The sequence below is a fragment of the Cygnus atratus genome, chromosome Z (assembly GCF_013377495.2).
Source record: "Cygnus atratus isolate AKBS03 ecotype Queensland, Australia chromosome Z, CAtr_DNAZoo_HiC_assembly, whole genome shotgun sequence".
Taxonomy (NCBI): domain Eukaryota; kingdom Metazoa; phylum Chordata; class Aves; order Anseriformes; family Anatidae; genus Cygnus; species Cygnus atratus.
In genome coordinates this window covers 12,950,006-12,977,427 of record NC_066396.1, presented here as the reverse complement: position 1 = coordinate 12,977,427, position 27,422 = coordinate 12,950,006, and the positions used below count along the sequence as shown (strand labels likewise).

The 27,422-nt window shown below is 36.2% G+C and overlaps 1 protein-coding gene across 7 annotated transcripts in view; it reads right to left on the bottom strand.

Moving 5' to 3' along the window:
• Positions 1-27,422, bottom strand: part of NIPBL (NIPBL cohesin loading factor) — a 166,613-nt gene that overhangs the window by 22,563 nt on the left and 116,628 nt on the right. For 6 of the 7 annotated variants that reach the window (XM_035563746.2, XM_035563750.2, XM_035563749.2 and 3 more), the window contains 17 exons: positions 23,297-23,479; positions 19,444-19,641; positions 19,191-19,262; positions 18,997-19,086; positions 17,849-17,952; positions 16,194-16,280; positions 14,273-14,504; positions 13,730-13,881; positions 13,266-13,346; positions 12,148-12,248; positions 7,921-8,059; positions 7,616-7,698; positions 6,471-6,603; positions 4,199-4,342; positions 1,491-1,580; positions 1,053-1,267; positions 838-940 (listed from right to left, as the gene is read on the bottom strand). In XM_035563746.2, the coding sequence (XP_035419639.1) occupies positions 838-940; positions 1,053-1,267; positions 1,491-1,580; positions 4,199-4,342; positions 6,471-6,603; positions 7,616-7,698; positions 7,921-8,059; positions 12,148-12,248; positions 13,266-13,346; positions 13,730-13,881; positions 14,273-14,504; positions 16,194-16,280; positions 17,849-17,952; positions 18,997-19,086; positions 19,191-19,262; positions 19,444-19,641; positions 23,297-23,479 (2,207 nt within the window). The remainder of the gene's footprint in view (positions 1-837; positions 941-1,052; positions 1,268-1,490; positions 1,581-4,198; positions 4,343-6,470; positions 6,604-7,615; positions 7,699-7,920; positions 8,060-12,147; positions 12,249-13,265; positions 13,347-13,729; positions 13,882-14,272; positions 14,505-16,193; positions 16,281-17,848; positions 17,953-18,996; positions 19,087-19,190; positions 19,263-19,443; positions 19,642-23,296; positions 23,480-27,422) is intronic. The other variant, XM_035563751.2, reaches the window with a different exon arrangement.

Genomic DNA, 27,422 nt, shown 5'->3' with positions numbered 1-27,422 from the left:
ACAATACATACACTATTTAACTAAAATAAGAGTATCTGTCTACTAAAAATTGAATACATTTTCTCAGACAGTAAAGAGGTGCATGTAAATGATGCTCCATAGCACTGATGACTCCAGCATAGGTATTTGCCAGGATTTGCTGTATCTCTACGACTATTCCAAGCAAGATTCATACAAGGTCCATATGTTCACTCCACGTCCCTTTATTTTAAATTGTACTTTTGCCATTCAGATGAGGCTTTCACCCTGCTTCTTTTAACAGGAAGGTTGAATTTGGACACTAACTCTAGAACTGGCTACGTATGTGGATCAGTATAAGTAATGCGGGCTAAACTGTTCCTGGAGTTCAAACATGTCACCATGCCAACGTTTTAGTCCTCCCAGGAAAAGGAAAGAAACCCCACTGTCAAACAACTTCTTAAGCAAGTGGGAGTAACATGCACTTGTACAAGCAAATAACCATGTTGACATATATTTTCAAATCAAATTAAGATACATTTCATGGGTTAGCACTACCAAATGAGCAAGCATCTTACAAAAACTGTCGAAAAGATTTCAACATTCTGTAATTAACCCTTTACTGTGTGCATTTAATATAATCATTTTGCATATACATACACAAAGAAAATCACATAAGCACAATATGACGTATAAAATGCATGCAAGAAAAATAAGCACTTATTTTCCATCAGTACAGAATATGAAAGCACGTAGTGTCATCATCGCCTCACAAATACCTGTGCTCAGCAATGAGCAGGTATTGCACACTACCTCAAGAGTGTGTAGAATCAGAAACCAACTCTGTTTCACTGTACTAATACTTCTGGCACAGTTTACCTGTGTCAAATAAATATCGAAGCTCTGGGCAAACGGCCTCATAGAGGCCAAGTAGCGAACAATCAAACATGCATCTTCATAGTCCACGGTATCAGAATTCATCCTGCAACAAATTCAATGCAATAATTAGGACATGTATATCAAAAATAGCTAAAAGCATCAAATAAGATGCCTTAATAAAGGTTAATAAAGAAATCAGCAGTAGTGAAACATACTTTAATGTACTGAACTGAAACGGAGCAGTTTTAATGATGCTGCGAAGAAACTTTTTGCGACTTTCTGCTCTATGCATGATTTGTCCTGTGGTCTCAACATCTTTTGCATGATGAGTTCCTTCAGATGAATCCTCATCTTTCTGTGATTTAATTGCTTTCTCTGTCTCCATAGTTGTATCACGGAACCACTGAGCTATATAAAACTTCCGAGAAAACTGGAGACATACAACAGGATGCACAGAAAAGAAAAAGAGATAAAACAGTGAAATTAACAGATTTATAATGAGATTAAGTGAGTCTAATGCATCAACCATATTTTGGAAAAGACAACAGCGTATGTTAAGGTGTCAATTTAACTGATGCACGACTGAAAGTCATTTTATTCAGTCAACATGTTACTGAAATTATTTTTATATACATCAGAAAGCTGAAATTTACCACTAGTGATGCATCAGTTTCTGTGTTCTCATCCAGATAATCCAGCAAAGCCTTTTGTAGCTGTTGAATTTCATCTCCTCCTCCTGAAACCTGTCAGAAGGAGAAAGAGATACAAAACAGAATATTGCTCAGTGGTAATTATTATCTGACAATCTGCGTGTCCACATATAAAATAAAGTGTGTTTTGATAATTGGAGAACATTAACAATATTTTAAGCAGTAACCTGTAAACTGCATACAAACCAAAGCAAATTAGACTTTGTGACTCTGAAGTCTAAAAAAGATTAAAAGCAGTTTAAGACTCGTTTTAAAACATATTGACTGATACGATTAATTCTCCTTCTATGATCTTGTGTTAAGATACTATGTCACTGAGAAAAAAAGAAAGGCTGAAATCACACAGAGCAGACTGACACAAGGTTTAACATTTAAAAGTCATTGTTAGTTATCTTACAGACAATAAAAAAAATGAAACAGTGACTTCTCAGGCATAGAAGACAAAATGCAAATGAAAACAAATATGAAAACCACAGACAACAGTAAAAAGGTATGGGAAACATTAAAGAAATAAAAATAACTTAGTCCGTATGCCAAAAATATTTGGCATAACTGTTACCAGGGATAAAGCACCTCCACAGAGAAAGTGCAGCAACTGTGCTCAATGTATCTAGGGAAAGAATTTACGGAGGATATTACTAAAAACCTCTGGGATCTAGCATTAAAGAATCACGCTCTCTGCGATTAAACTAAGTTTCAGTGCACATAATGGTGACGTAGGTTCATTTGTAAACACTTAGCACCCTCCTATATGTACAAATTATAATTTAAATGTTTTAAACGTTAAATTTTGTGGATAACGTGCTTAATGAACTCTAAGTATTTTCAAACAAGTAAAAAAAATACAAAAGAACAAACAGGGAAAAAAAAAGCCCATAAATAAAATCATATTCAATACTATAAAAGTAGAAAAGAATAATTCCTGGTTTAATCTTCTTCAGCTACAAAAAATTTTCTTCTCAGCAATAAACCTCACAACTTAATGAACTTTAACCTCTGCAGGAACAGCATAGTTTGAGAATTTTGTCACAAGTGCAGTATATAATATAGCTTGCAAGCATGAGCAAGTGGAAAAAGGTATAGTCACAGTCCAGAGGATCAGAGTATAAAGAGAGAAACTAATGAATAGATTTTCTCCTAAATCTAATTATACGGTTCAAGAGTCCAAACCACAGTAGACACTTATAAGCATTCATCAGTCATTGGGGAATACCCTGGTAGCAATATCAGAGGGTAGAAGGAAACATCAAATAGTCTGAGTGTTCAGCTCAACAGGAAAGAACGTTCTGTAGAGGTGTAAGCCCCTTTCTGATTGGAAACAATTTCCTGATGACTAGAGCTATGTCCACCAATGGATCCTCTTACTGTCTTTCCATCTGAGTAATAAATTCAAACTTAGCTGTCACACAAACATTTCCATGTAGTCATTTTTTCTTATGTTATAAATCATTTATAAACAACACACTGTCTACCCATACTAATTGTACTGTATAATTTATACTTCCATAATGTATGGATGGTACTGTCCACCATCAATGATGTTAAGTTCTTGAATAACTGAAAACAAAATCCTTTTAGCATTCAATTGCCCAAAGCAATTTTATTTTCTGCAGACGCCGATACCTAGTTACTGCCTGATCTTGTTAAAAAAATAAAAATCAGGTTACCATTTGCATACATTATATTAAACCATGAACGTGAAGATTTGACACTCTATATAGTACGATATTCTAACCAACAAAAGTTATGGCAATTATCAGCCTCACAGAGGAGCAGATGAGCTTTGATTTTTTATTTGAATGCCTGTGAATTGTGGAATTGTTTCCTCCAGCATAGATCTGTAACAGTCATTATAGAATACACGAAATAGATCTGGATACTTTTTCAGGCAACCGAAAGGGAAATTCTGATATAGCGAATTTGATATGACTACTCAACTTCAGATCTGATCACACTGTAAGCAGGTAATAATTCAAAAAGAAGCGTATAGGCCCCATAAGAAATGTGCAAGTCTGTATTTTCAGAAGGACACATAAGACCTGATGATTTTCTCATACTATGTGCAGTAGAGAATTTGAAAGCACATATCACTTTGATATCTGTTGCCACCCTTGCAGATTTGGAAACATTTTGATAATCAGCATCAGCAGAAATGCACGTGTGCGTTCTCTGGTGAAAGATATATGCAAGTCCTGCATATAAAATAAAGATGACCAATACCAGACACATCATATAAAATCTAACCTTACAGGCTGAAGACTTGAACTTTCTAAAACCTGTATAAGTGCCATAAGCCCAATTACCACGTTGTGACAGCAAATACTTACATACACACATTTTTATTGCCTCTGAAGACAGAATTCAACTGTTGCTGTCACTCCATTATTTTCTCTATATTGTTACAGTAAAACTGGTTTTACCACTGTAATTAACCACTTAATATAAACACGATGAGATAAGAAATGTGATACTTATAAATCAATGGTTTAGATTTCTGGAAAACAACGAAAACTGATTCTTCACATGTTTTTTGTTGGAGATATTTTTTGTTTGCTTTTTGCTTTTTTAAATAAATCTTTATAATTTTCAAACATTTGAATGGACGCATCTCAATCCAACTGAATCCAGCTGGCATGGGATCTCTCACACACCTGTTTGAGGATTCTGGCTATAGATCCTTGATCCATTTTGCTAGTGACTGCATCTTTCCTCAATCTTGCAGCTACAGTTCCAAGATAGTCAAGCGATGCAACTCTTAAAGCCATTTCTGTTGATTTGTTACTGAACTGGTGAACCTAAGAAAAGCAGAATATATACTTTTTAAGTTTTTATTTTTATAGATGAGATTCCTATCACAAGATACTGGGTGACCTTATTAAAAATTCTACCAAACTTCCACATTCAGTAAAATTGTCATTTACTTTTGCACCAGATACAATCCTTATTTTGTATTACTGTTTTTTTCTTTTATTCTCTCTCTCTACATGTATGCCTGTTAGAATTTTTTTAAATATACGCTTTCATAAAATAAACCAGACATCTAGCATAGCATAGATCTTAACCATCAAAATACATCTTCCTCATTATTCCCACAAGTGTAATGAAAGCTACATCTTACTAGGAAGAGGACTATAACATATTCAAAAAGAAAAAAACAAAAACAAAACAAAACAAACAAACAAAAACCACCAACAACAAAAACCCAGATCAAATCAGCTGTTAGCACAGCTAACAGAAACAACCAACAGATGCAGCCATTTGTGCAGCAGTCTTTGGCCCTGCTTTGGGAAACTTCAGAAAACTTCAGAACTTTCTGGGTTCAAGGTCCACGAGCACTGGGGAACTCCTGGCAACCCTCTGAGGAACTTGAGGTTGCCTGCTGCTGTTAGGCAAGGACAAAGGTAGGGGAGACCAGTAGGGTGTGGGCCTGCAGAAAGTCTAGATGCTCCTAATGAGCTCTAGGGGTTTCTAACAAGCATGATTAGACAACCCCTGACCTAAGACGTCAGGAGTTTCTGTTGCAGCTGTCTCCCCACTAAGGGAAGGGGTCAAGTATCCCTTTAGCTGGTGTCTAGCTACTCTCTGAGGAGAGGCCTTCATAAAGGCCTAATCTAGAGCACATGTCCCAGAGTATAGCTAACAGAAGCGTCCAACAGATACAGCAGTTTGCATAGCAGCTCACGCAGAAGGGTGCATTGTAGGCATCAAAGAAGGAGGCCCATGGCTGATCTCAGGTCCTTGCTACATTCTGATATGGAGATGGATCCCTGCCCAACTGTGCTGGGGGCACACCCAGCTGGAAAGCAGCTTAGCAGAAAAGGATCTAGGAGTCTGGGTAGACACCAAATTGAACATAAGTCAGCAATGTGCCCTTGCCTGGAAGAAGGCTAGTGGTATTCTTGGCTGCATTAGGCAAAGTATTGCCAGCAGATCAAGAGAGGTGATCCTTCCCCTCTCCTCAACGCTGGTGAAGCTGCAAGTTGAGTACTATGTCCACGTCTGCCCCATGCAGTACAAGAGAGACATAGACATACTGGAAAGAGTCTGACAAAGGGCTATTAAAATGATCAAGGGACTGCAGCGCCTGTCCTATGAGGGGAGGCTGAGAGAGCTGGGACTGTTAAGCCATGAGAAGAGGACGCTCACAGGGGAATCTCATCAATGTCTACAAATACCTGAAGGGAGGGTGCAAAGAAGATGGAGCCAGTGGTGCCCACTGACAGGACAAAAGGCAATGGGCATAATCTGGAATACAAGAGGTTCTAAATGAGTATCAGGAAGCACTTCTTCACTGTATGGGTAGAAAAGCACTCGGACAGGCTGCCCAGAGAGGCTGTAGAGTCTTTGGGCATCCTGCTCTAGAGGTGTCCTTGCTTGAGAAGGGGGATTGGACCAAATGACCTTCAGAGGTCCCTTCCAACCTTAACCATTCTGTGATTTTGTGAAATTACTGTGTTAATTACACTGTAATTAATACTGAAGAACAACTCTCTTAAAACACATCAGCAAAAATGTTCACATTCTGTAAAATTTCATGTTCCATAAACAAATGGTATTGGTACAGGAGCTACCTACCTATCTGTTTTCAGATTCTGTGCTGAATGAACAGTCCAGAGAGGATATTTAACATGAGTAGTTACAGCTATTAGTCTGAATTTACTCTAAATGAATATCTGTTATAGAATGGTATTTTTTAAATATGGAAAATGTCACTGAATAGTAGAAGTGTACTTCTATGAGAAACAATTTACATATGGCTTTTTCCAAGTTGCTTATCAATGATCATCTTACCTAAACTTTATTATTTACAGTAAGTGATACACCTTAGATGCTGCATGTCTGCTCCAACTATCTAAAAACATTCCTGTAATAGATGGAGATGAAATAAACAAGTCTTCATAGTTAAAAACAAGAATCCCTTACCAATAGCCTTCCTAACAAGCTAAGTAGCAACTCTGCAGCTGGCCATTCTGGTTTATTGACTGTGGAAAGAAGATCTTGAATGAAGTTCTCAAACAGAGGCCTATAATCTTCTTCCCCTTGTTTACTGCCACACCTGTTCAAAAGAATGCATTATATAAGTAAATCTTAGAGACATTTTAGTGTTTCTTCTGATGTAAACAAAAGTAATCCTATGGTTAATCAGAAAAAAAAAGTTTTAAGTGATTCTAAAAGAAAAAGAATTTTATCCAGTAAAGGACAAATAGTTCTAACATTTTTAACTCTAAGTTGCACTGCATGCTAATCCACATTTTTTTTCCCTAAGCTTTTTCATTTATTATTTTGAGTTAAAGCCTGCATGAAAAGGATGGATGAGGTAGGTAAAATTCTGAACCTCAGGCTGGAGTGGTGTATTTAGGAGGTATTGATTCTAGACTCTTTAAGCCTGGTCTGACTTATTTCAGAGTGATAAGACATCTCAGTAATTATGTACTTCAAGGTTAAAATCAGAATGTAAAATTCAGAAGATAACATACCTGATATGTTTCAGTTACATGTGACAGTCTTAACTTCTTTAATGATATCAGAAGTATGCAGAGAGATGGCTAGATCTTTAAACAGCCTCTCAGCTTAACAGTGGAAATTAACACAGTAAAAACCTCAGGACTTTTTTTTAAAAAATGCTTACTTAGGTTATTCAGGTGTGTATATACATATATATGTATATATATATTTTTTTTTCTTCTTGTTGAGCTATTGACATTCCTAACTTTGGCTATATGAAAGTGATTCTAGGTTTTCTCTATCTTAGTCATTCTGATGACTGAATGAATCTGGTTTCACCACTCAAATATTTGTTCATCCTTCTCTTTCATGCTTCAGATGAGTAACAGACACCTGATAAAAGTATCCTATATAACCTACCAGATAGTTCTCCACACAATTTCTATGCCATACATTTTTTTGTCCAGGAAAGTAACTCTGTTAGGGATCTATGAAGTACGTTGCTATCAGTAACTCACTACTGGGTATTTAGAACAGTTAAGAAATTAGGTTTGTCCTGAGGAGTCACAGACTTTATTCAGAGTTGGCTTCATCAATATACCAAAGAACATAACTATACTTACTTCTTAAGGAAAATAGAAAGGAAGTTTTGTGCTGTTCTCATGGCTGTTTCATATGAGTTAGTAATAAGCACATCTTGATCCACCTAAAAATAAGAAGATTTATTAGACTAACACTTGAGCATACATAGAAATATTATTTCCAGATCAGTATGTCTCATGCAACGAATAATTACAGCGAACAAAATTACACCATCCGATTACTAGACCACCATCATAAAACGTTATACCCACAAACACAGTCATTCTTGGAAAAAAAAATGAAAAAAAATTAAGAAAATAGGATTTCTTAAAACTATCTTCCTTACTTTTTTGTTCGATTCCTCCTCTGAATTAGAATCTTTTTCTGCAGATGGTAAGTGCACAACACATTGAATAAGCTGCAGAACTAGTGCCGTTACCATCTGAATATACATGGGCTCTCCATCAGTGTCACTGCTATTTAACCTGTTAATATGAAAAGGACAGCATTAACACTAAAATAAAACAAAACTATAATTTTGAGCCCTAAATAATTTTAAGATTTGTAATGCTTTTACCACAGCTAGAAATCTATATTCTAGACATTTAACTAGTCATTTGCTTCTCTCTCATGAAGTGAAAGATTGGATCTAACAAAAACAATAAGTATTACTCTAAGGTAGGAGAGATGAACTGAAACAGCCCACAGATGACTACCAGAATATCTGTGAAGCTCAGGCACCAAAAATCTACAGAAATATTTAATAAGTTAAACACAAGCTCAAGAAGTGGGCCCAAGTGAACCTAATGAGGCTCAACAAGTCCAAGTGCAAGGTGCTGCACCTGGGTCAGGGCAATCCCAGACATGAGCACAGACTGGCAGAAGAACCCACTGAGAGCAGCCCTGCAGAGAAGGACTTGAGGGCTCTGGTGGACAAAAAGCTCAACATGAGCCAGCAGTGTGTGCCTGCAGCCCAGAAGGCCAACTGCGTCCTGGGCTGCACCAACAGAGGGGTGGGCAGCAGGTGGAGGGAGGGAATTGTGCCCCTCTGCTCTGCCTGTGTGAGGCCCCACCTGGAGTGCTGCGCCCAGGGCTGGGGCCCCCAGCACCAGAGGGATGTGGGGCTGTTAGAGTGGGTCCAGAGGAGGGCCACAGATGATCGGAGGACTGGAGCACCTCTTCTACAAAGGAAAGTAATTTGATATTGGGTTCTTTCTTGAAGACAGGCTGAGAGAGCTCAGCTTGTTCAGCCTGAAGAAAAGGAGGCTCCAGGGAGACCTCACTGAAGATTTTCAGTACTTAAAGAAGGCTTATAAAAAAAGACGGAGAGTGGCTTTTTACTTGGGTGGATAATGATAGCACAAGGAAGAATGGCCCTAAACTAAAAGAGGGGAGATTTAGAACAGAAATTTGGAAGAAATTCTTCCCTCAGAAGGTGGTGAGGCACTGGCACAGGCTGCCCAGAGAAGCTGTGGATGCTCCATCCCTGGAGGTGTTCAAGGCCAAGTTGGATCAGGTGCTAGGCAACCCGATCTAGTGGACAGCATCTCTGCCCGTGGCAGAAGGGTTGAAACTGGATGATCTTTAAGGATCCTTCCAACCCAAGCCATTCTATAATTCTATGAAACACCTACGGGCTAAGCTACTTACAAATAGGCTTATTATTTATAATGCCATGCCAATTTCCAACATAGCATAGAAAAGCTAATGAACTGTTGCCCTAATAATTTACTACTTCTGTGTTATTTAATATATGTGGAATCCGGAGAACTTTTAAACAGGAGGAAATAGTTATCGTGACCTGGACTGGCTTCTACAAGAGTTACACCTATGGTAATATCAGGTAGTGTAACAGACTTTAAACTTCAGTATGCAAGAGTGTCTTTAAGTTTCTACGACCAGTGTGAATATACCACAACCCACATTTCTCCCATTCCAAGTGATTTAACCTGACAAATAGTATGGTGTTTATCTACCCATATATGCATTAATACCACCTAATATTACCCTTAGCAATATGAAAAAGGTCATAATCTCTGACATCATTCTCCCTATATTATCAAAATAATAACTGAACACAAAACATTGCAATTATTCTATTTAATTCAATTATAAGTTATTTTTGACTACATTTACAAAAAAAATATCTTTCCATACGAAATTTTGCAAAAGGTGTCCCCTTCATGACTGTAGCCACAGATAGGAAGTGCCCTTTAACAGACTAGAGCTAGGATTTTTACAGATAAGTAGTGTAGTCACTGTGAACTTGAGACGAAGACTTTGTTCCAGCAAAGATCCTAATTCAAAGAGGCTATTCACTAGTTATGGTCCTATATCTACCACGTTCCTATTTATTAGATGTCTTTGATGACTATAATGAAATCACACAGGTTAACATTTGGGTCACTGAATTCAACTTAACAGTTTCAGTGTCAGATTCTTTCTTTCTTAGATTGAACCTGGACTTATTATTCAGAAGATGCAGTGAAGTCCAGCTGAAGCACTTTAAACACATTTAACGTAAACCGAGCAGTTCCTAAATGAAACTCATTTAAAGGAGTATTAGTTTGATACCCTGGAAAGAGTACTCAAAGACATTCAGCCAGAAATCTCCTATTAGGTTTTAACAATGAAGAAATTACCTAACTGCATATAAACAGAATCAAAGATTTTTGAAAGAAAGATCCTTTTGAATGCACACTAGCATTACACTTCAGAACATCACTCCTTAGTGAGAAGACTAACCAGATATTTCAATTATTTTTGTAACCAAGCATAAATATGATGGCGTAAGAAAGAGTGACTCTTACAAGATATGTTTGTCAGGGAACTCTGCTCTCGCTGTAGAGAAAATTCACAGAATCACAGAATCGTCTAGGTTGGAAGAGACCTCCAAGATCACCAAGTCCAACCTCTGACCTAACACTAACAAGTCCTCCACTAAACCGTATCACTAAGCTCAACATCTAAACGTCTCTTAAAGACCTCCAGGGATGGTGACTCCACCACTTCCCTGAGCAGCCTATTCCAATGCCTAACAACCCTTTCAGTAAAGAAGTTCTTCCTAATATCCAACCTAAACCTCCCCTGGCGCAACTTTAGCCCATTCCCCCTTGTCCTGTCACCAGGCATGTGGGAGAATAGACCAAACCCCACCTCGCTACAGCCTCCTTTAAGGTACCCGTCAAGTGCAATAAGGTTGCCCCTGAGCCTCCTCTTCTCCAGACCGAACAATCCCAGCTCCCTCAGCCGCTCCTCGTAAGACTTGTTCTCCAGACCCCTCACCAGCTTTGTTGCCCTTCTCTGGACTTGCTCGAGCACCTCGACGTCCTTCTTGTAGTGAGGGGCCCAAAACTGAACACAGTACTCGAGGTGCGGCCTCACCAGAGCCGAGTACAGGGGCACAATCACTTCCCTAGACCTGCTGGCCACACTGCTTCTTATGCAAGCCAGGATGCTCTTGGCCTTCTTGGCCACCTGAGCACACTGCTGGCTCATATTCAGCCGACTATCAACCTGTACTCCCAGGTCCTTCTCTGCCAGGCAGCTTTCTAACCCCTCCTCTCCCAGCCTGTAGCTCTCCTTGGGGTTGTTGTGCCCCAGGTGCAGGACCTGGCACTTGGCCTTGTTGAACTTCATACAGTTGGCCTCAGCCCATCCGTCCAGCCTATCCAGATCCTCCTGCAGAGCCTTCCTACCCTCGAGCAGACCGACACACGCACCTAACTTGGTGTTGTCTGCAAACTTACTGAGGGTGCACTCGATCCCCTCATCCAGATCATCGATAAAGATATTAAAGAGAACTGGCCCTAGTACTGAGCCCTGGGGGACTCCACTAGTGACCGCCCTCCAACTGCATTTAACTCCATTCACCACGACTCTTTGGGCCTGGCTACCCAGCCAGTTTTTAACCCAACGAAGCGTACGCCAGTCCAAGCCAAGAGCAGCCAGTTTCTCGAGGCGAACGCTGTGGGAAACGATGTCAAAAGCCTTACTGAAGTCAAGGTAGACCACATCCACAGCCTTTCCCTCATCCAGCAAGCGTGTCACTTTGTCATAGAAGGAGATCTGGTTAGTCAAGCAGGACCTGCCTTGCATAAACCCATGCTGACTGGGCCTGATCGCCTGGTTGCCCTGCAAGTGCCACGTGATGACACTCAAGATAATCTGCTCCATGAGCTTCCCTGGCACTGAGTTCAAACTAACAGGTCTATAGTTTCCCGGGTCTACCTTCCGGCCCTTCTTGTAAATGGGCATCACATTTGCTAGCCACCAGTCGACTGGGACCTCCCCTGATAGCCAGGACTGCTGATAAATGATGGAAAGCGGCCTGGCCAGCTCTTCCACCAGTTCTCGCAGTGCCCTCGGGTGGATCCCATCCGGCCCCATCAACTTGCGTACATCTAAGTGCTGTAGCAGGTCGCCAACCATTTCCTCGTGGATTGTGAGGGCCACATCCTGCTCCCCATCCCCTTCCACCAGCTCAGGGTACTGGGTATCTAGAGAACAACTGGTACACATACAAAACTGTAAATGCTTCCATCTACAAGTTAGCGATCTATGCAAAAATTACCTGAAGTTTCTCAAACTCCTCTTGCTAGTTGGTAGTCTTGCAAGGGAAGTGAAAATTTCTTCTAGTATTAGCTGTCTGTGTTTTTCATACCTGGAGAACACCTATTTAACAGTTCCAGAATTGTTAAAATGTTATTAATTGTTACATACAATAGTGCTTGCTAAGTCTATAAAAAATTAGATGTAGTAACATATACTTCACTTGACTTTTAATGTATACCTTGTTTTTAATGCATTACTTTATTCCTTCAAAGCAAGTATTTCTTTATAAAATACACGAAAACTTTTTCAAATAAAGATTTTAAAAGTATTCTAACAATACAGATGTCTAATAGCTCTTAAAAATACTGTATATCTTAAAGATTTCTGTCAATGGTAGAAATAGCCTGTGTAAGTCAAATAGTATAATACTAAGCTTTCAGACCCCAGTATATAGCAAAGCTCTATGGTAGCATAAATTAATATGAAGACATACACAGTTACAAAATGTATTTGGCAATCCAGTTTTACTTCATATCTTTGTCTTTAATATTTGCCTGACATGAAATATTCTTTAAATTTATGGTTAAGATTGTAGAATTTGCTTCTCCTTTTGTTCAGGCCTTTTTGTAAGTTCAGAAGCATATGATCCTTACAAAGATGAACATTTTCCACTTAAACCACCACATATATGTTACACTACATTTTTCCTGAAATAGTATTTTATTTGCCCCATGAATTTTTCATATACCCACCACTTCCAAGGAAAAGAACTTATTCTATTATAAAAGTATCCTGCTAGCTCTCTAGCTTATTCCATTGCTGAAATTCATATCTTAACAAAAGAAATGAGGAAAATCATGTTGCTAAGATTTTTTAAACAAGAGAGAACAGGTAAGAGAGAGGGGTTTGTGTTTAGACTTTAGACCACATAACATTCATTAATTAAGTTCCTTCTCTGCAAATAGGAGCAGCTCAGGTAGATTTAATACTATTCCTAGCTTATAATACCGAACTGTAAAAACATGAAAAAATAAGATTAAATCTCTAATTCTCTACCAGCAAAAAATACAGCCTATGCATATGTCCTAGTAACTTGGACACACAGGAACATGAAATTGCATATTAAAAATTACTTACTGCGGTCACTAATTTGATGGCACATAACTGTAGCTCACTGACATTTTCTACAAAGAAAGGTGTTATTCCCATAGATGATACCTATCAACGGAAAGAAATTATTGTAAGTATACTTGATTGGCAAACTGATATTCGTGCTATGTTACAAGCAGGCTATTCATTCATCAGATAAGGTATTCAACAACACATTAATTCACATTATTTGCAAATTGAGTACAATCATGCTAAACTGTTCTTAGGTGTACAATAGAAGCCCTTAAAGACTGAAGAAGAGAACAGGAAGGTAACATACTATGCATAGACTTGTCAGCCTATGTGAATATGTACAAAAAATATGTACTGATTTCATATTTCATGTCACTGACACTTTACGGTCTCTCTGGGAAAGTAAAAGGAACAAAAATAAAACCAAAACAAACAAAAAATCCCACAACATTCTCAAACATTCTTCAGACAAAATTTACCTGAAGAATAGTTGTATCAGTAAGAAGCTGTATCTCCAGCAACTCTGACAAACTGCTGACAATGTCACAAACTTTGTTATACAACATCACTATGACTCTTTGCTTGTGGGTGGAACACTTGGCACGCTTTGCTTTTGAACTTAAAACACCACCTAGAAAATCAAAAATATTTTTGTTAATTTTTTTCAAGAAAAACTTGAGACAAACTTCTTTATACCCTGGTCCAAATGGTTATACTGACATGATAGCTATTACAGTAAAACTAAACATTAAAATGACCAAGTTATGCAGAGGTTGCAATTAATTCATTGTTACTTTACTCTACATTTAATTATCCTCAATATAACATAAAGCATTAATTCAGATGCCGTATGTGATATGAAAGAACTATCAGTATAAAAAAAATATAAAAATATTCTGGGAAGTCATATCACTTGCATCATCACGCAATATATATATATGTATATATAAAGCATATGTATATATAAAGCAAAACATAAATCTAATGTGAAAAGATATTTAAAAATTCTTTAGTATACTAACCACCATGAGGATCCACTCTATATACAGGGTCATACTGAGGATAGAGAGTGTTCTGCAAATGAAATTTTGTGTATTGAATAACTCTTTCTATTACATCCTCAATATATACAGCTTTAGGCATATTTGGTGACGTCATAATATTGATAGCAGTAAGACAAGCATCTGCAGATTTTGTCACTCTTTCCATAATAAGATCTCTCCATAATCTCTCCTCATCTTCAGTGTCATTGTTCTGCAAGAGGCAAGAAAAGCAGAACAGTGTAAACAAAAAGTCAAATATTTATCCTTACCAAGTACAATATACCAATGCCATTTTAATATACTTACAAACAAGCACATTCGTTTATGATAAAAGGATAGTTTGTTTTATAAATCAACTGGTTGTTTTACTAGCAACAAGTTTGCAGTACTTCTCCCTAAGTTATAAATCTTCAATATCCCTGTATTGTATCCCTGAACTGTATTGTTCTGGTAAAACACACAGAAGCTTTCTGTATATCATAGGGAAGAGCTATGAAAGAAGATTGCTACATTCTCTACTTAAGACTGACATACTTAAAGCAAAAACTGAACTCATTCATCTAGTATCGTCCCTAGTGGTCTACGCGTATTATTTGCTGCTTTTACCAGTCTAGTTTTTGCCACTAGAGGGAACTCTCACACAATCAGACTATTAAAAGTCACATGAAATTCATGAGAATAAAACTTTCCACAGACCAACTCAACTATTTAGTATCAGTGAGTTTAAAAATACGTCTTATCAAATATATCCATTTAGTTTTAGCACTGGGTAAAGAAGGTTCAATCATGTTGCAACAGGGCAGAAAAAAACAGTACTTCCTATTTACTTCTTTTTCATATTACTGAAGACATTCATTTTCAAGTTCATATTCTTCTTTTCCAATATACATAATCTCTCTCAATTTCTGCAGATTAAGTTTTTTTCTGTAAAACTCAAAAACACTATTCTTGTTAGCATATTGTTTTGTCTAGAAAGTGTAAAAATAAACATATATGAACTATTGTATTTCAGCCCCACAAAAACTCAAAATCCAGATGCAGATTTAAGCATAACAGAAAAAAAAAATTAAAATGGTAGACTTCCTGTTAGTTTTGTTTATGTTGATGACTTCAACTTTGCAGCCTAAGAATGGACCTAAATAAATGTAACATAGGAAGGATATAACAACATTATATAAAAAAAACATAAAAGGATATATAAAATATAGAAGGATTTAAGAAAGACATATAAAGTATGTCCAAAGAAGAGCAACAAAGATGATGCGGGGTCTATAAGGGGATATGTATGAGGAGCAGCTCCCCAAGGAAGTGGTCACGGCACTGAGCTGCCGTAGTTCAAAAAGAGTTTGGACAATGCTCTCAGATGCATGGTTTGATTTTTAGGTAGTCCTATGTAGAGCCAGGAGCTGGACTCAATGATACTTGTGGGTCCCTTCCAACTCTGGATACTATGATACTATGGTTTAAAATGCCTCCTCAGTTCTTAATACTTAGGGGAGGAATATGCTCTACATGAAAGCCATCCTTTCTACCACTGTGTAAGGGAAGTTTTATAGAGAAGTAGCAAAGAAATTTGCACTGGTGTAAGTAATACCAGTTGCCACAAATATTTCAGATTGAAACTATTATAAATTTAAAATTAAGTCAAAAGATAACTCAACTGCTCCCAACACTCTGGTTTGTTAGCAGTACTATAGTAAAGCATTGAGTACAAAAAGGATATAATCAATTGAATTTTACTTCAAATCTTAAAATTTGACAATATGTTAATCACATACATGTAAAACCAGAAATTCCTTTCAGGCACACACCAAGCATTTGAAATTATCACTGAATGGGACTCAAGTGAAGAAAATCCTATGCTGAACAGTGTTGTGAATTGATGTAATTTGAAACTCACATGGTTAAGTAATGTAGAAAGCTTTGATCCATCTTGAATATTCTTCTCCAAAATATTCAGGACCTTTACTGTTTTATCTGTTGAGAGCTACAACAAGAAAACAAACTCATTAAGCAGCTGTAGGAACATAAAGGCTTCCAAATTGCTGAAAAAATGTCCATGGATAAAGGAGAGAACATTTTATGTAATGGCAGCATTAAGCTTAAATTTTAAGTATTTTTGACATAAGGATCTGATCTTGACTTGTCAGTTTCTGACAGAGCATGATTGATAATGCTGATAATACAATTAAACTAGTGAAATATGTTCTAAGATTGCAAACAAACTGCTTTTTAAACCAACAAAATTCGTAGGAATAGATTGAAAACAGAGTATCTGCCAATAATGTTGTATAGTTACACATTCTTGACTCTGGCAACTGAATTTACCAAATCCACTTATGAATCATATTCTGCCTGACCATATAGAGACTTATTAGGAGAAAATCCAAATCTTATGGAAAAGCAAAAATAAAATTCTCTGAGTGCTAACACAGGGAAAACGTACTTTTAGTAATTTTCTTAACTTTGAAAAACTAGCATGATGAAAAAAGTAACTCAAAATCGCTTACTGATGGTTCTACACAATTACAATTGAATAATCTGCAGAATATGCTGAACTCCAGAAGAACTCATCCAGATAATACTGGTGCTCATCCTTAGAATCAACTAAATTCTGATTTTACATATACAGTTATGGACTTGTTTATAAAAAACACAGAACTAAGGTTAAGGGTGAGAACTATCGAGAGGGCAAAACACTCGGGTTGAAAACATCCTCCTACAGTTGAAGGTAGGCAGGACTGAGGAAAAAGAAGGAAAATATAAATCTTGGGTTAAAGATAATCCTTCAGAGTGACTTCTTTAACAAGTGGCTTCACAGGCACTTCATAAATATAAGTGGTCAAGAGCAGGCAGGGTAAGAAGGTAGCATAAGACTGCCCAAAGCCAAGATTTCTATGAAGATAAGTAAAGCAAGAAAATTGTTTCTAGAGGTGTAATACCAACAGTTTGCACCAACACACAAAGTTGCCTTGAACTGAAGTCAGGAAGAGTAGAGCAAAGACACCACAATATGCAGTTTACAGAAAATGAATCTTAGCACCTGTCTTTTAAGTTTGAAAGGGTTTTCTGGAGAGAAAAAGGAAATAAGCAATTCAGTTGTGTGTCAGATGGCCACCATATATTTACAATGATCTGATAGCTTATATTAGAAAGGGTAGATTTTTTGACTCTGAAGGTAGGTTCTGTTTTACTATAGTTGCTCAACACTATCTGTAAGGAGTAAAGACTGTGGGTTGATGTGCTTTTGTGAAAATAGATTATTTTAGATTTTACTGCTCAGGCACATGTGCTATATATTGGTACACAATGCTTGCAGTTACCACTGACACAGAAAGACCATTCAGCAAAAATACCTCAGTGTCAGAGGCAGTAACAGTTGTGATGTGGTAACTTTTTAAGTATTTGAGCTCAGTTCAAGCATAAGCATGCCTGTTCATGGTATGTCTCATGCACAACTGAAGAGGGTGAAACATTATTACATGGGGACATTTGTATTACGCAATTTTAATGAAATTAAATGTTCAAAAAGAGGTAAAGACTATGAAGATGTACCTTGTCCATAATGCCCATTGCCTTGATTTTTGCAGATTCACTACCCAACTCACTAAGCTGATGTTTTCCCAGTAGCAATTCCTGTGGAATCTCATCATCATCACCTAAAAAAAAAATTATCATCACTATTTCTAATAACATGTCAAAGAATACAGTATTTACAGCCAATATGAAAAAGCAAATGCAAGAAAACTTGCTAAACAACTGATTTTCCAAATAGCTAACATCTAATAGTTCCATCTAACAAAGACAGATGATGATGATTTTTGGTTGTGACAAAACAACTACTTGTTCGATATAACTGATCACGTTCTGAAATATCGTTTAACAGCCTAACATCGTGCATCCATTTCTGAAAGTCATCAACTAAAACTATTTTTAATATAGCAAAACCCATTTATTGCACCTCTTGCAGTACCACCCTCATTTCAGCAAAGCAAATCACAAATGATTGTAGTTCGAATCTGGGACAGAACAGTAGTAGAAAAATGCGTATGATACTAAACACATGCACACAAAAACATGACGTTACAAAACACAGAAAGAGCCAATGACTTCACTTTTAAAACCAAGCATACAGAAAGATTGCTTTAAAAACTGTACTGATTTGTTTGCTATGCTCCCCCCCTTGTTCTAATCCTGTGATAAAGATTGTAGGGAAAAGATTATTTGAGTTTTCTGTTATCCATTTCAACTGAAAGCCATTTTGGTTAGCCTGAACTACTTTGACACTGGAGCTAAGCTTGCTGATTTTCAAGTGAAAGGACTAAGGACTACACAGAGATTCAGTAACTGAGCCGTAAGTGTGTAAGACACCCTGATGCTTGTGTTGAATAATTAAGCTCTGTTAGGTCAAAGGCCACAGCAGATGAACTCCAGTAGACTATTATTCGTCTCATTATGATTTATGACCCTCTTGGATTCTGCAGGGTGGAGGAAGTGAGATCTTCTGCCTCAAGCAGCAAGTAAAATTGGAAAGGTTAAGGCTCCCACTCTAGTTGGACGCCATATAAACACAACATACCCTAACATATATCACAGACAATTAAATCAGTCAGAAGCAAATCTGAAAATACTGAGATGCACTTTTTTTGGCTTTTGTTGTTTTCCTATTTGGCGAAGCAGTTTGAAAATTTGAGACATATTACCAAAAGCTGTAAAATCCATGTCTTCCAGATTTTCCAAAATATTCTCTATTGAAGCAGTGAACCTTTTGAAAGTTGAAGAATCCATCATTTCTGGTGAAAAAAAAAAAAAGAAAAAGAAAAAGAATTGTATGTATAATTGTTTCATATACAATACAGAAAATACAAACTGAAGAAAATAAGTCTTCTAAAATCACCTTCAGGTGTTAGTTTAGGCTCATAAGCTTTCCTCTTCTTTTGTTTTTCTTTTTTCTTCATTTTTCTTGCCACTAGTTAAAAGAATAAAGAGTAAAACAAATACTTTCTCAAAATGAAATAAAGGGTTGTTTACATTTCTTATGCTTATATTAAATACTGCATGTAAAGACGTTTATTTCAAAAAGTTCAACTTATCCTTTAAAAATGCACAAGTATTATGTAAGAAAATTAGATATTTTTTTTTTCAGTTACCCTCACTAAGGCTAGGAGGAGGAGAATAATCATCCATATCAGAGTCATCGGGACTGCGATTACGGTATCGACCACTACCAGAAGTCCTCCTTCCTTCATGATAATGACCACTTCTCCTGTGGTCACCAGAACTTCTTCTGTCATGTTCTTCATACTCCCAAGCTTCATCTCTATCCTTTTTATGTCTTTTTCGAGAAGCTAGAAATGAAATGCATTTTCATTCTAAGTGTAAAAATCCAATTTTTTATAGTTCAAAATTATATATTTACAAGTAAAATGACTATATATAGCTGTACCACAAAACAAGTGAAACACTCTAAAACCATTATATAAAATTCTATTATGGCATTAATTTAACAGTTCATTTTGAATTACATGAAAATCGTGCCTGAAATCGCCAAAGACACTAGCAAATACTTAAGAGATGAATTTAAAGCACGCTTGTCTTTTTAAACAAAGGAGAGTGAAACAAATCAAAGTAATTTTCATCCTTTCCTTTCATGAGAACACTGACATAATTTCTTCAGTTATATAATTGTGACTATTATTAGGTCCAATTCAGTGCTCACTTTGCCCATCTAACACAACAAATTTCAACAAGACTTAAAAATCTAGCTGCTTAAAAATATTCTGTTTTGCCAAGACACCCCAAAGATTGTCCTGAAATATTTATGGCAGTTAATTCAGTGAAAGGAGAAAGCTGGAGTCACAATTCTGCGCTAAGCAGTGAGTATATACCTCTGAAAGTTTTTACAACCAGTTTTCAGTCAAGACCAATAAACACAGCAGAACTGATTTTGAAGAAACTGGGATACAAGTTCTCTACAGAAACAGAGATTTGTTGGAGATAAGATATTGTGGGGAGAGGAACGGAGAGTACTGTTATTTTCAAAGACAGTCTTGTACATCTCTAAGGGAGAAGGTGCTAAAAACATAATACAAAAAGGATATGGAGGAGGATGTAGTTTCATCCATGAAACTCTCTATTATTTAATAAAACAGGATGACTGGGCTAACAAAAAGATGTCTAATAAGGGCTGTACTGTGAAGATCAAAATGGCTCCCAAATATTCTATACCGTTAGAGTTTATTATTGTTGTGAAACAGCATATAACTGCCCTTACATCTGTATCTCTCTACCAAACTCTCCTGAAGTTTAGAGAGGTATGGCTGTACATAGGGTTGCTTTTGAGCAAAACGGCTCCAAACATTTATAAAGAACTGGAAGCGAACTGATAAATCATTTCCACAATGCCAGCTTACTGAGCATCACAGTAAAGAGACTTTTATCTGTTTCAGGATATAGCCAATAAGCAGCCCAGGCTCAGTATGAATAAAAAATGATTGAAGCCAAGGTGATAATAACGCTCATCACTCCACCCACTTTTCCCACTTCTGAAAACATAGTATGAAATTTCTGCAAAGAGGTGGTCCAATACTTTAAGATAATAACTTAGCTTGGGTTTTGCGCTGTGTTGCTTCTGGATCAGACTTCCTTCTGGAGACAGAACAGTCATATTAACGAAGTCTGAACTAGTAATGGTTTCAGTCCTAAAATGGTTGAGTTAACTGCAACTGAGGAAATGAGTGGCTATCTGGGTTACCTGAACTGCATGCATTGGATAAAGAAATGAGTGTTTAATGGAAACAAACTTCATACATCTTAATTGCTGCTTCTTTCCCTCGTGAGACAGTATTCCCTCATGAAAGAGGTAGATGAATTCCGTCTCCAGAGCTTACACATCACCAATAGATATTTAAATCCCGTCAGACAAATTCTGACCCCAGCTACATCTCCATGAGAAAAATAACTTCCAATATCTTTTTCCAGCTGAAAATTAAATTGACCATTTTATCAATGCTGCATGGCAAAACAGAATGTGTTACAGCTGTGTTGGTTCTGAAAGGCAAATAAGATGATCATGCCAACAGATTCTCACAATCAGACATTGCTCTAAAAAGTTTACTTTGAAGTAAGTAAAACTGACTAAAAATGTAAGCTTCAGTAACATTAAAAAATATTATTGTGTACATAAATATCTGGATTGTAAGTATCTCATTTGCTTCTGAATTCTGCCATTTATATAATAACACATTGATTACTTGCTGTATGAGAAAGATTTCATCAATTTTTAATTTCTCATCATTTAATTAAATGGAATGAGATAATAATAAAAAATCATCTTCTATAACAATTACCGTGTCCATTTTTAAGTTTACATTTAGATAACCAAAATAACTCTGAGATAGATATTTGTAACATTACAAATCTATTCAGTGCATTTGTTACAAATTTTACAATCTCTTGATCATTTTGTCTCTTTTTTAAATTCAGTTCTACACTATTCTTTGAGAAATATTACAATTCATTTCTAAACCAGATGTCCTCGCTGAACTGTTTAGAATCTGTTGGCCAGATCTCTTGGCTGTACATAATAAACCTAGAGTAACCTACAGCATGTAAGTACTGTGAACGTATTTCTTAATTTGCATTATTTCATCTTTAAGAATTTCAACAGCCACTGTGACTAACAGCTATGCTAAAGTGTCTCTGAAATTTCTGACAATCTTCTCCATTCCCAACCAACTTAAATAATTTTGCTTTATTTCTTCTTAATTCCCTGTCCCAGATTATTAACACTATTAACTGGTGGCATTATATGATAAAGAGAGAATATAGAATCCTGAATGAAGCAAATCATCATTGATATTTTGCCATAATGAAGTCTGATTACAAGTTACCTCCAGATCTGTTACTCATGGTCAAGGCAGCATTATTCAATGTATTTTACAGAAAAAAACCCAACACAAACAAAGGGATATTCTATTCTGTTTCTTTGATAAAGATTAGAGATATTACTACCACAATTTCTGTGTACATGTGCATAAGCCCTGCATATCTGTTAGAGGAGAACATATTAAAAGATATTAAAAAAGCAGGATAAACCAATCTTTCTCCTTTGGACCATAAGACTAAGAATCAAAAGAAAATCAAAAAAACTTTGTGAGATGCCTTCTCTGGTTAGCAGTAATAGGCACTTCTGCTGTATCCCTATATAGGTAACGCAGCTAAGATGTTATTCAGACTCAGCTGATTCACTACGTTTCAATGGATTTTCTTTTCAGTGCTGGCTAACTGAACTTCCATATTTACAAACTAACTATACTCTTATTAAGAAGTAGAAAATCCCTTCCTAACTTAAGAGGTGTATAACAATTTTTTGACTCTCATGAACGTTATCTCATCACACAGCAAAATTCTAACTATAGATAGCTTCCTCTATCCCTTTGAGATCACTTAATTCAAGACTAGTATGACCAATAAATACTATTTTGAGAACCCATCAGAAGTAATTCAGTTTTTCCAGCAATATACCAGGGAAATAGTAAAAGAAGAAATATTTTAAGAAACTTCTGGGCAGTAATATTCTCAATATATCATGTCAGAAAAGTTCAAGAGGGAATTCTTCAATTTTCTTATCAGTGAAACTAAGAATAATTTAAAATTTAGGTACTGACTTTTTTGTTCCCCCCTGCATTGCTTTGTAGCTTTGTATGTAAGTTTTTTGAGCTGCTTTATAGGCTATCTTCTTTAATCTGATTGTCTAAAAATGTTTTGTAGCACAATTAAAAAAAAATCCAGGAAGTGGTTTCCCATTTTCATGACTTACAAATTTAAATCAAGTAGTTATTCTTCTAAAAGAAAAAAGAAAAAAAGATTTTTGGCCAGGTAGCTGTCTGGACAGCAAACAATTTCATATGCTTTATACTAGCCAACTTCAAAAAAGAATCTTTTGTAACAGCAAAATATTAGTCTTCTTTAGCAGTAGGAACAGAATGGTGGACTACTTACATTCAAAAGCGCCTTCACTGTCATTGTCTTCATCAGAACTGATTTCAGCGTATTTTGGTTTCTCATTAACTGTGCTACGTTTGCGCTTGTTCATTTTCACACGTTCACAAAGTGGCATGGTGGATTCAATTTCTGCCAGGAGCTCAGGAGGCAACTCCTTTAACACTGACTGATCTATGCTACCTATTAATGGAGAGTAAGAAGAGTCATGTGAACCTGAAGATTAAAATAAGGGACCAACACTACAGTCCTTTTTCAGGAATTGCTTACAGTATACCTACTAACAATACCATGGTTTGATATACCTGGATGTATTTTGACAGGTCTTTGTAAAACTTTGTATACTGTTCACACTGCAACTGGGAATTAACATAATAAATTGCATAAACATCACTTTCAACAAAATATTTTGTCAGGCATATAGATAAAAACAAATCCAAATTGGTGAATTACATTAGTAAAATGACATCCCTGCTCTACTACCACAACATTTAATCTTATTTTTTTCATCCTCTGCATTTAACAGGTTTTCCTGAAAGTGTAGGTAAATTAAGGATTCATTGTGTCTCATTAAGTTCTGCTTATTCTCAATCATATCACTTAGTGTATATATGACAGTAAGCAATCTTTCCTTTTCCAGTAGGTACAATTTGTGGCAGAATCTTCAGGTTCTTATCCCTAAATATACGCCAAATGATTGACATCTCAAACTGTTTCAGACTTACATCCTACTAATAACTGTACAACTCAGCCCACATTTTTTCTTGATTTTGCTACAAAACAAAGTTGAAAGAATTTTTTTTTTTTTTTTTAGCATAGACAAACATCAAGCTGGATCACATCAGGTTTCTTTACCACTGGTACAATGTTGTCATTCTCATTCTCATCACATTTTGAAACTACTAGACACACATGCAGTCAGTATGAAGGAGATTTGCAGTCAAATTTTTTTTTTTTTTACAAGTGACAAGGAAATCAAAGTAATTCAAAATCATTTATTGGGGTTTTGTTTATTTGATGTCATCATTATTTACCAAAGAGCTTTATGCACAGACTGTTAACTTTTTCCAGCAAAGAATAACTGCTACTGTCACAAGTGTTCCTCCCTCTTTCCCCAAAGCATACACGATTGTTTAGATACAAAGGAAATCACCTGCCAATTTTGCTAGATATATATGCATATTATATATACATATATATATAGAAACAAAATCTTTCAAGATATCATATTCTGGATGTTTTTTCATTTTTAATTGCATTCACTATACCAGTAACATAACTTTCAAAAATTTATTTCAATTTTTACACTAATATCCCATCCCTTAATCCAAGTTTAAAGTATTTTTGCTTCCCTTTTTAAAAACCTTCAGCAGGAATTAGAAGAGCCTTAATGTAAGAAAATAGTTTTCAACAGTATTTTTAAATTAAATTTAGAAGTTTTTTTATACTTCCAGTTTCAACATCTGTCTATACTCAAAAAATTGTCTGTAAGCAATGAAACTTACAATCAGAAAATTATTTTTCTGTATTTCTCAAGTACATTCAAGCAAGTCCTCTCAGTTAAGTGCATTTCAAAAAAAAAGATTTAACTTAAAAATATTAATTACTTCAAACATTTTTGAACTGAGGTAGGTAAATATCTATAAAATAAAGCTGTTAGTGAGAGTTGTCCCTGATTCCCCCAGACTACGGTCACATTTATTTGCCTTAACTTGCGATCTCAGATACTCACCGCCTGCCAACAGTACCTAAATTCTCAATATTGTTTGCTACAAAACATTTCACAGCATGGTTTACCATTGTGCTATGAAATGATTATTCCTTGTGGGCTAGGCATTTGAGCAAAGATAGGAAGAGAGGTATGCCAGCACAGACAGATTAGTTCCTGTGTGTGTGCTATCAGCTGACTGGATGCCAGCCATCTCTAATCTGGAGGTTGCACAGCTGTCTATGAGCAGTGGTGTCCCCACCTAATACTCCATGTCCCTTTGTATACCTCTGCAGCATCTGGGGAGAGGTGCAAGAAGGACATTTACACGTAGTTGTTTTAGGACAATTTCCACAGGTGCAGACCTGTGGGCCTCAGATCCTGGCTCTCAGTTTTATGCACTGTGGTTAAATGCACTGAAGTCAGCAGGACTACTCACAGACAATAAAATTTACAGTAAATCTGACAAATGAAGGCATTGCTAAAAACAGCTACAAGTAAAGGAACAAAAGGTGCGTTAAGATTCATATAGATGTTTTAAAGCTATACACCAACAGGAGTACTTTCTAAAAATGCTTAAGTCTTTCTGAGTCTACCATGAACAGTATATATATAAAAGCAGAGCAATTACTAAGATCACTTGGGGAGGAAATGAGAAAAGGAAACAAATCAGTAACGAATTGTATATCCATTGGCAAGTCTTCTGTGACTTAAGACACCTACTTAATTTCAAAACTATGTCTGAATGTTTCACGATGCAATATTAAGGTTGTGATCATTGCTCTTAGGAACTGTTAGAACAGAATTTTTCTTTATTTTGCTTACACTGTGCACAAAGAAAGTCTCAGTATGATGAAAGGTGGTGTTTTTTGCATAAGAAAACCCTTAAAAACAAAACAATAAACAAAAAACACAGCCTACCATAACTCACAGGAACATCTGTTCTTGCTTTCCTTATTGATTTTGAGAATTCTGGGAACAATCTTTAAAAATAAGTCAACTGCCACCACGTTAACTAGACATCAATGAAAGAATAAAAATGCAAGTACTGTAAATATTTGGAAAAATAACGATTTCCTTCTCAAAAGTCCCAAGTTGTTTTGTATGTGTTGTGTTCTCCAATGCTAAACTCAAATAGTTGCTTGAACTGCACTCTTGCCAGTTACAGATATTTCAGATGACAGCATATAAAATATATAAAGCATTCTTTATTCAAGAAGGGAATAGCAGAAAAGAAAAAAACATTTTAAAGGTCTCTATAAGTCATCTTTAAAGATTTTGTATCTTTCACAATCTTCCCTGGAGCAAGTCTGCTGCATGTAGTTTCCTTAGCTGCTGAGGATTTTAAGTAACCGAATCTAAAAAGAGTTTTACTCATACAGTTAGGCATGACTGCACATGTATCAACAATTCTGATATACATGGAAAAGGACTGCTCATCGTTTTTTAAAGAAATTCAGGGATTTATATACAGTGGGACTCCAGTCAGTAATATTTTATTTTACAATGTATGCTATGTTGAATCAAGGCAACCCAATCTTCACTAGAAACACCTTACTAAATTCATTTTAGAGCTCCATATTAAAAATGTACTTCTTATTTGTTCACGGTAGTAAAGAAATACTTAAGAGAATCCAGTTCATCACAAGACTCCAGTTACATAGCAACAAACATTAGGCTGTAAGCCCCATGCTAATGCCTTTTCAGTTTACAAGATCCTTTTCGAAAATGATTAGAAGAATATATAATGCAAAACCATGTGAAAGCATATACAAAAACATGTATGATCACTTGCAGTTCTTCAATTAGTTTGGTAAGTTTGCTCAGACATTGCACGTCATTTTCCTGCTTCCACTTTTACCGGTTATATTTGCCTCTAGTTTGCATGGCTTTTAAAATAGCAAAGGAGAAAGTAACTATACTAAAAAGTTAGTCTGTAAGTTAGTAAGAATGCACCAGGAAACAGCAATGTCTGCAATTGCTAAACACAATATACTTAGAATGGACTACAGGCATCAGTGTTTTTCAGATATCACTTACACATACCCTCAGAGCTGTCACAAATATAAAACAAATAAACAAGTAAACAATTTAAAAAACAAACAAACAAACAAAAAAAAAAAACATGAAATTGCCACCGTAACCAGATCTTTAATTTGTAAGGAATCTCAATGCTGGTACACTCTACATTAGCAAATCTGAAGGACTAGTCACAGAATAGCTGTAAAAACACTTCATCTTTAAGAGCTGCAAACATAAACAACTATTTCTTCTTCAGTGCTTGTCCAGACCTATACAATGGTGTTCATGACTTGTATACTAGTTGCTTGCTGGTGGAAGAAGGCAATATTGTTTTAGGTCATGCATCATGACCAAAAGGTTTCTTCGAGAAGATACTCAAGAATCTTCAGTTGTTAC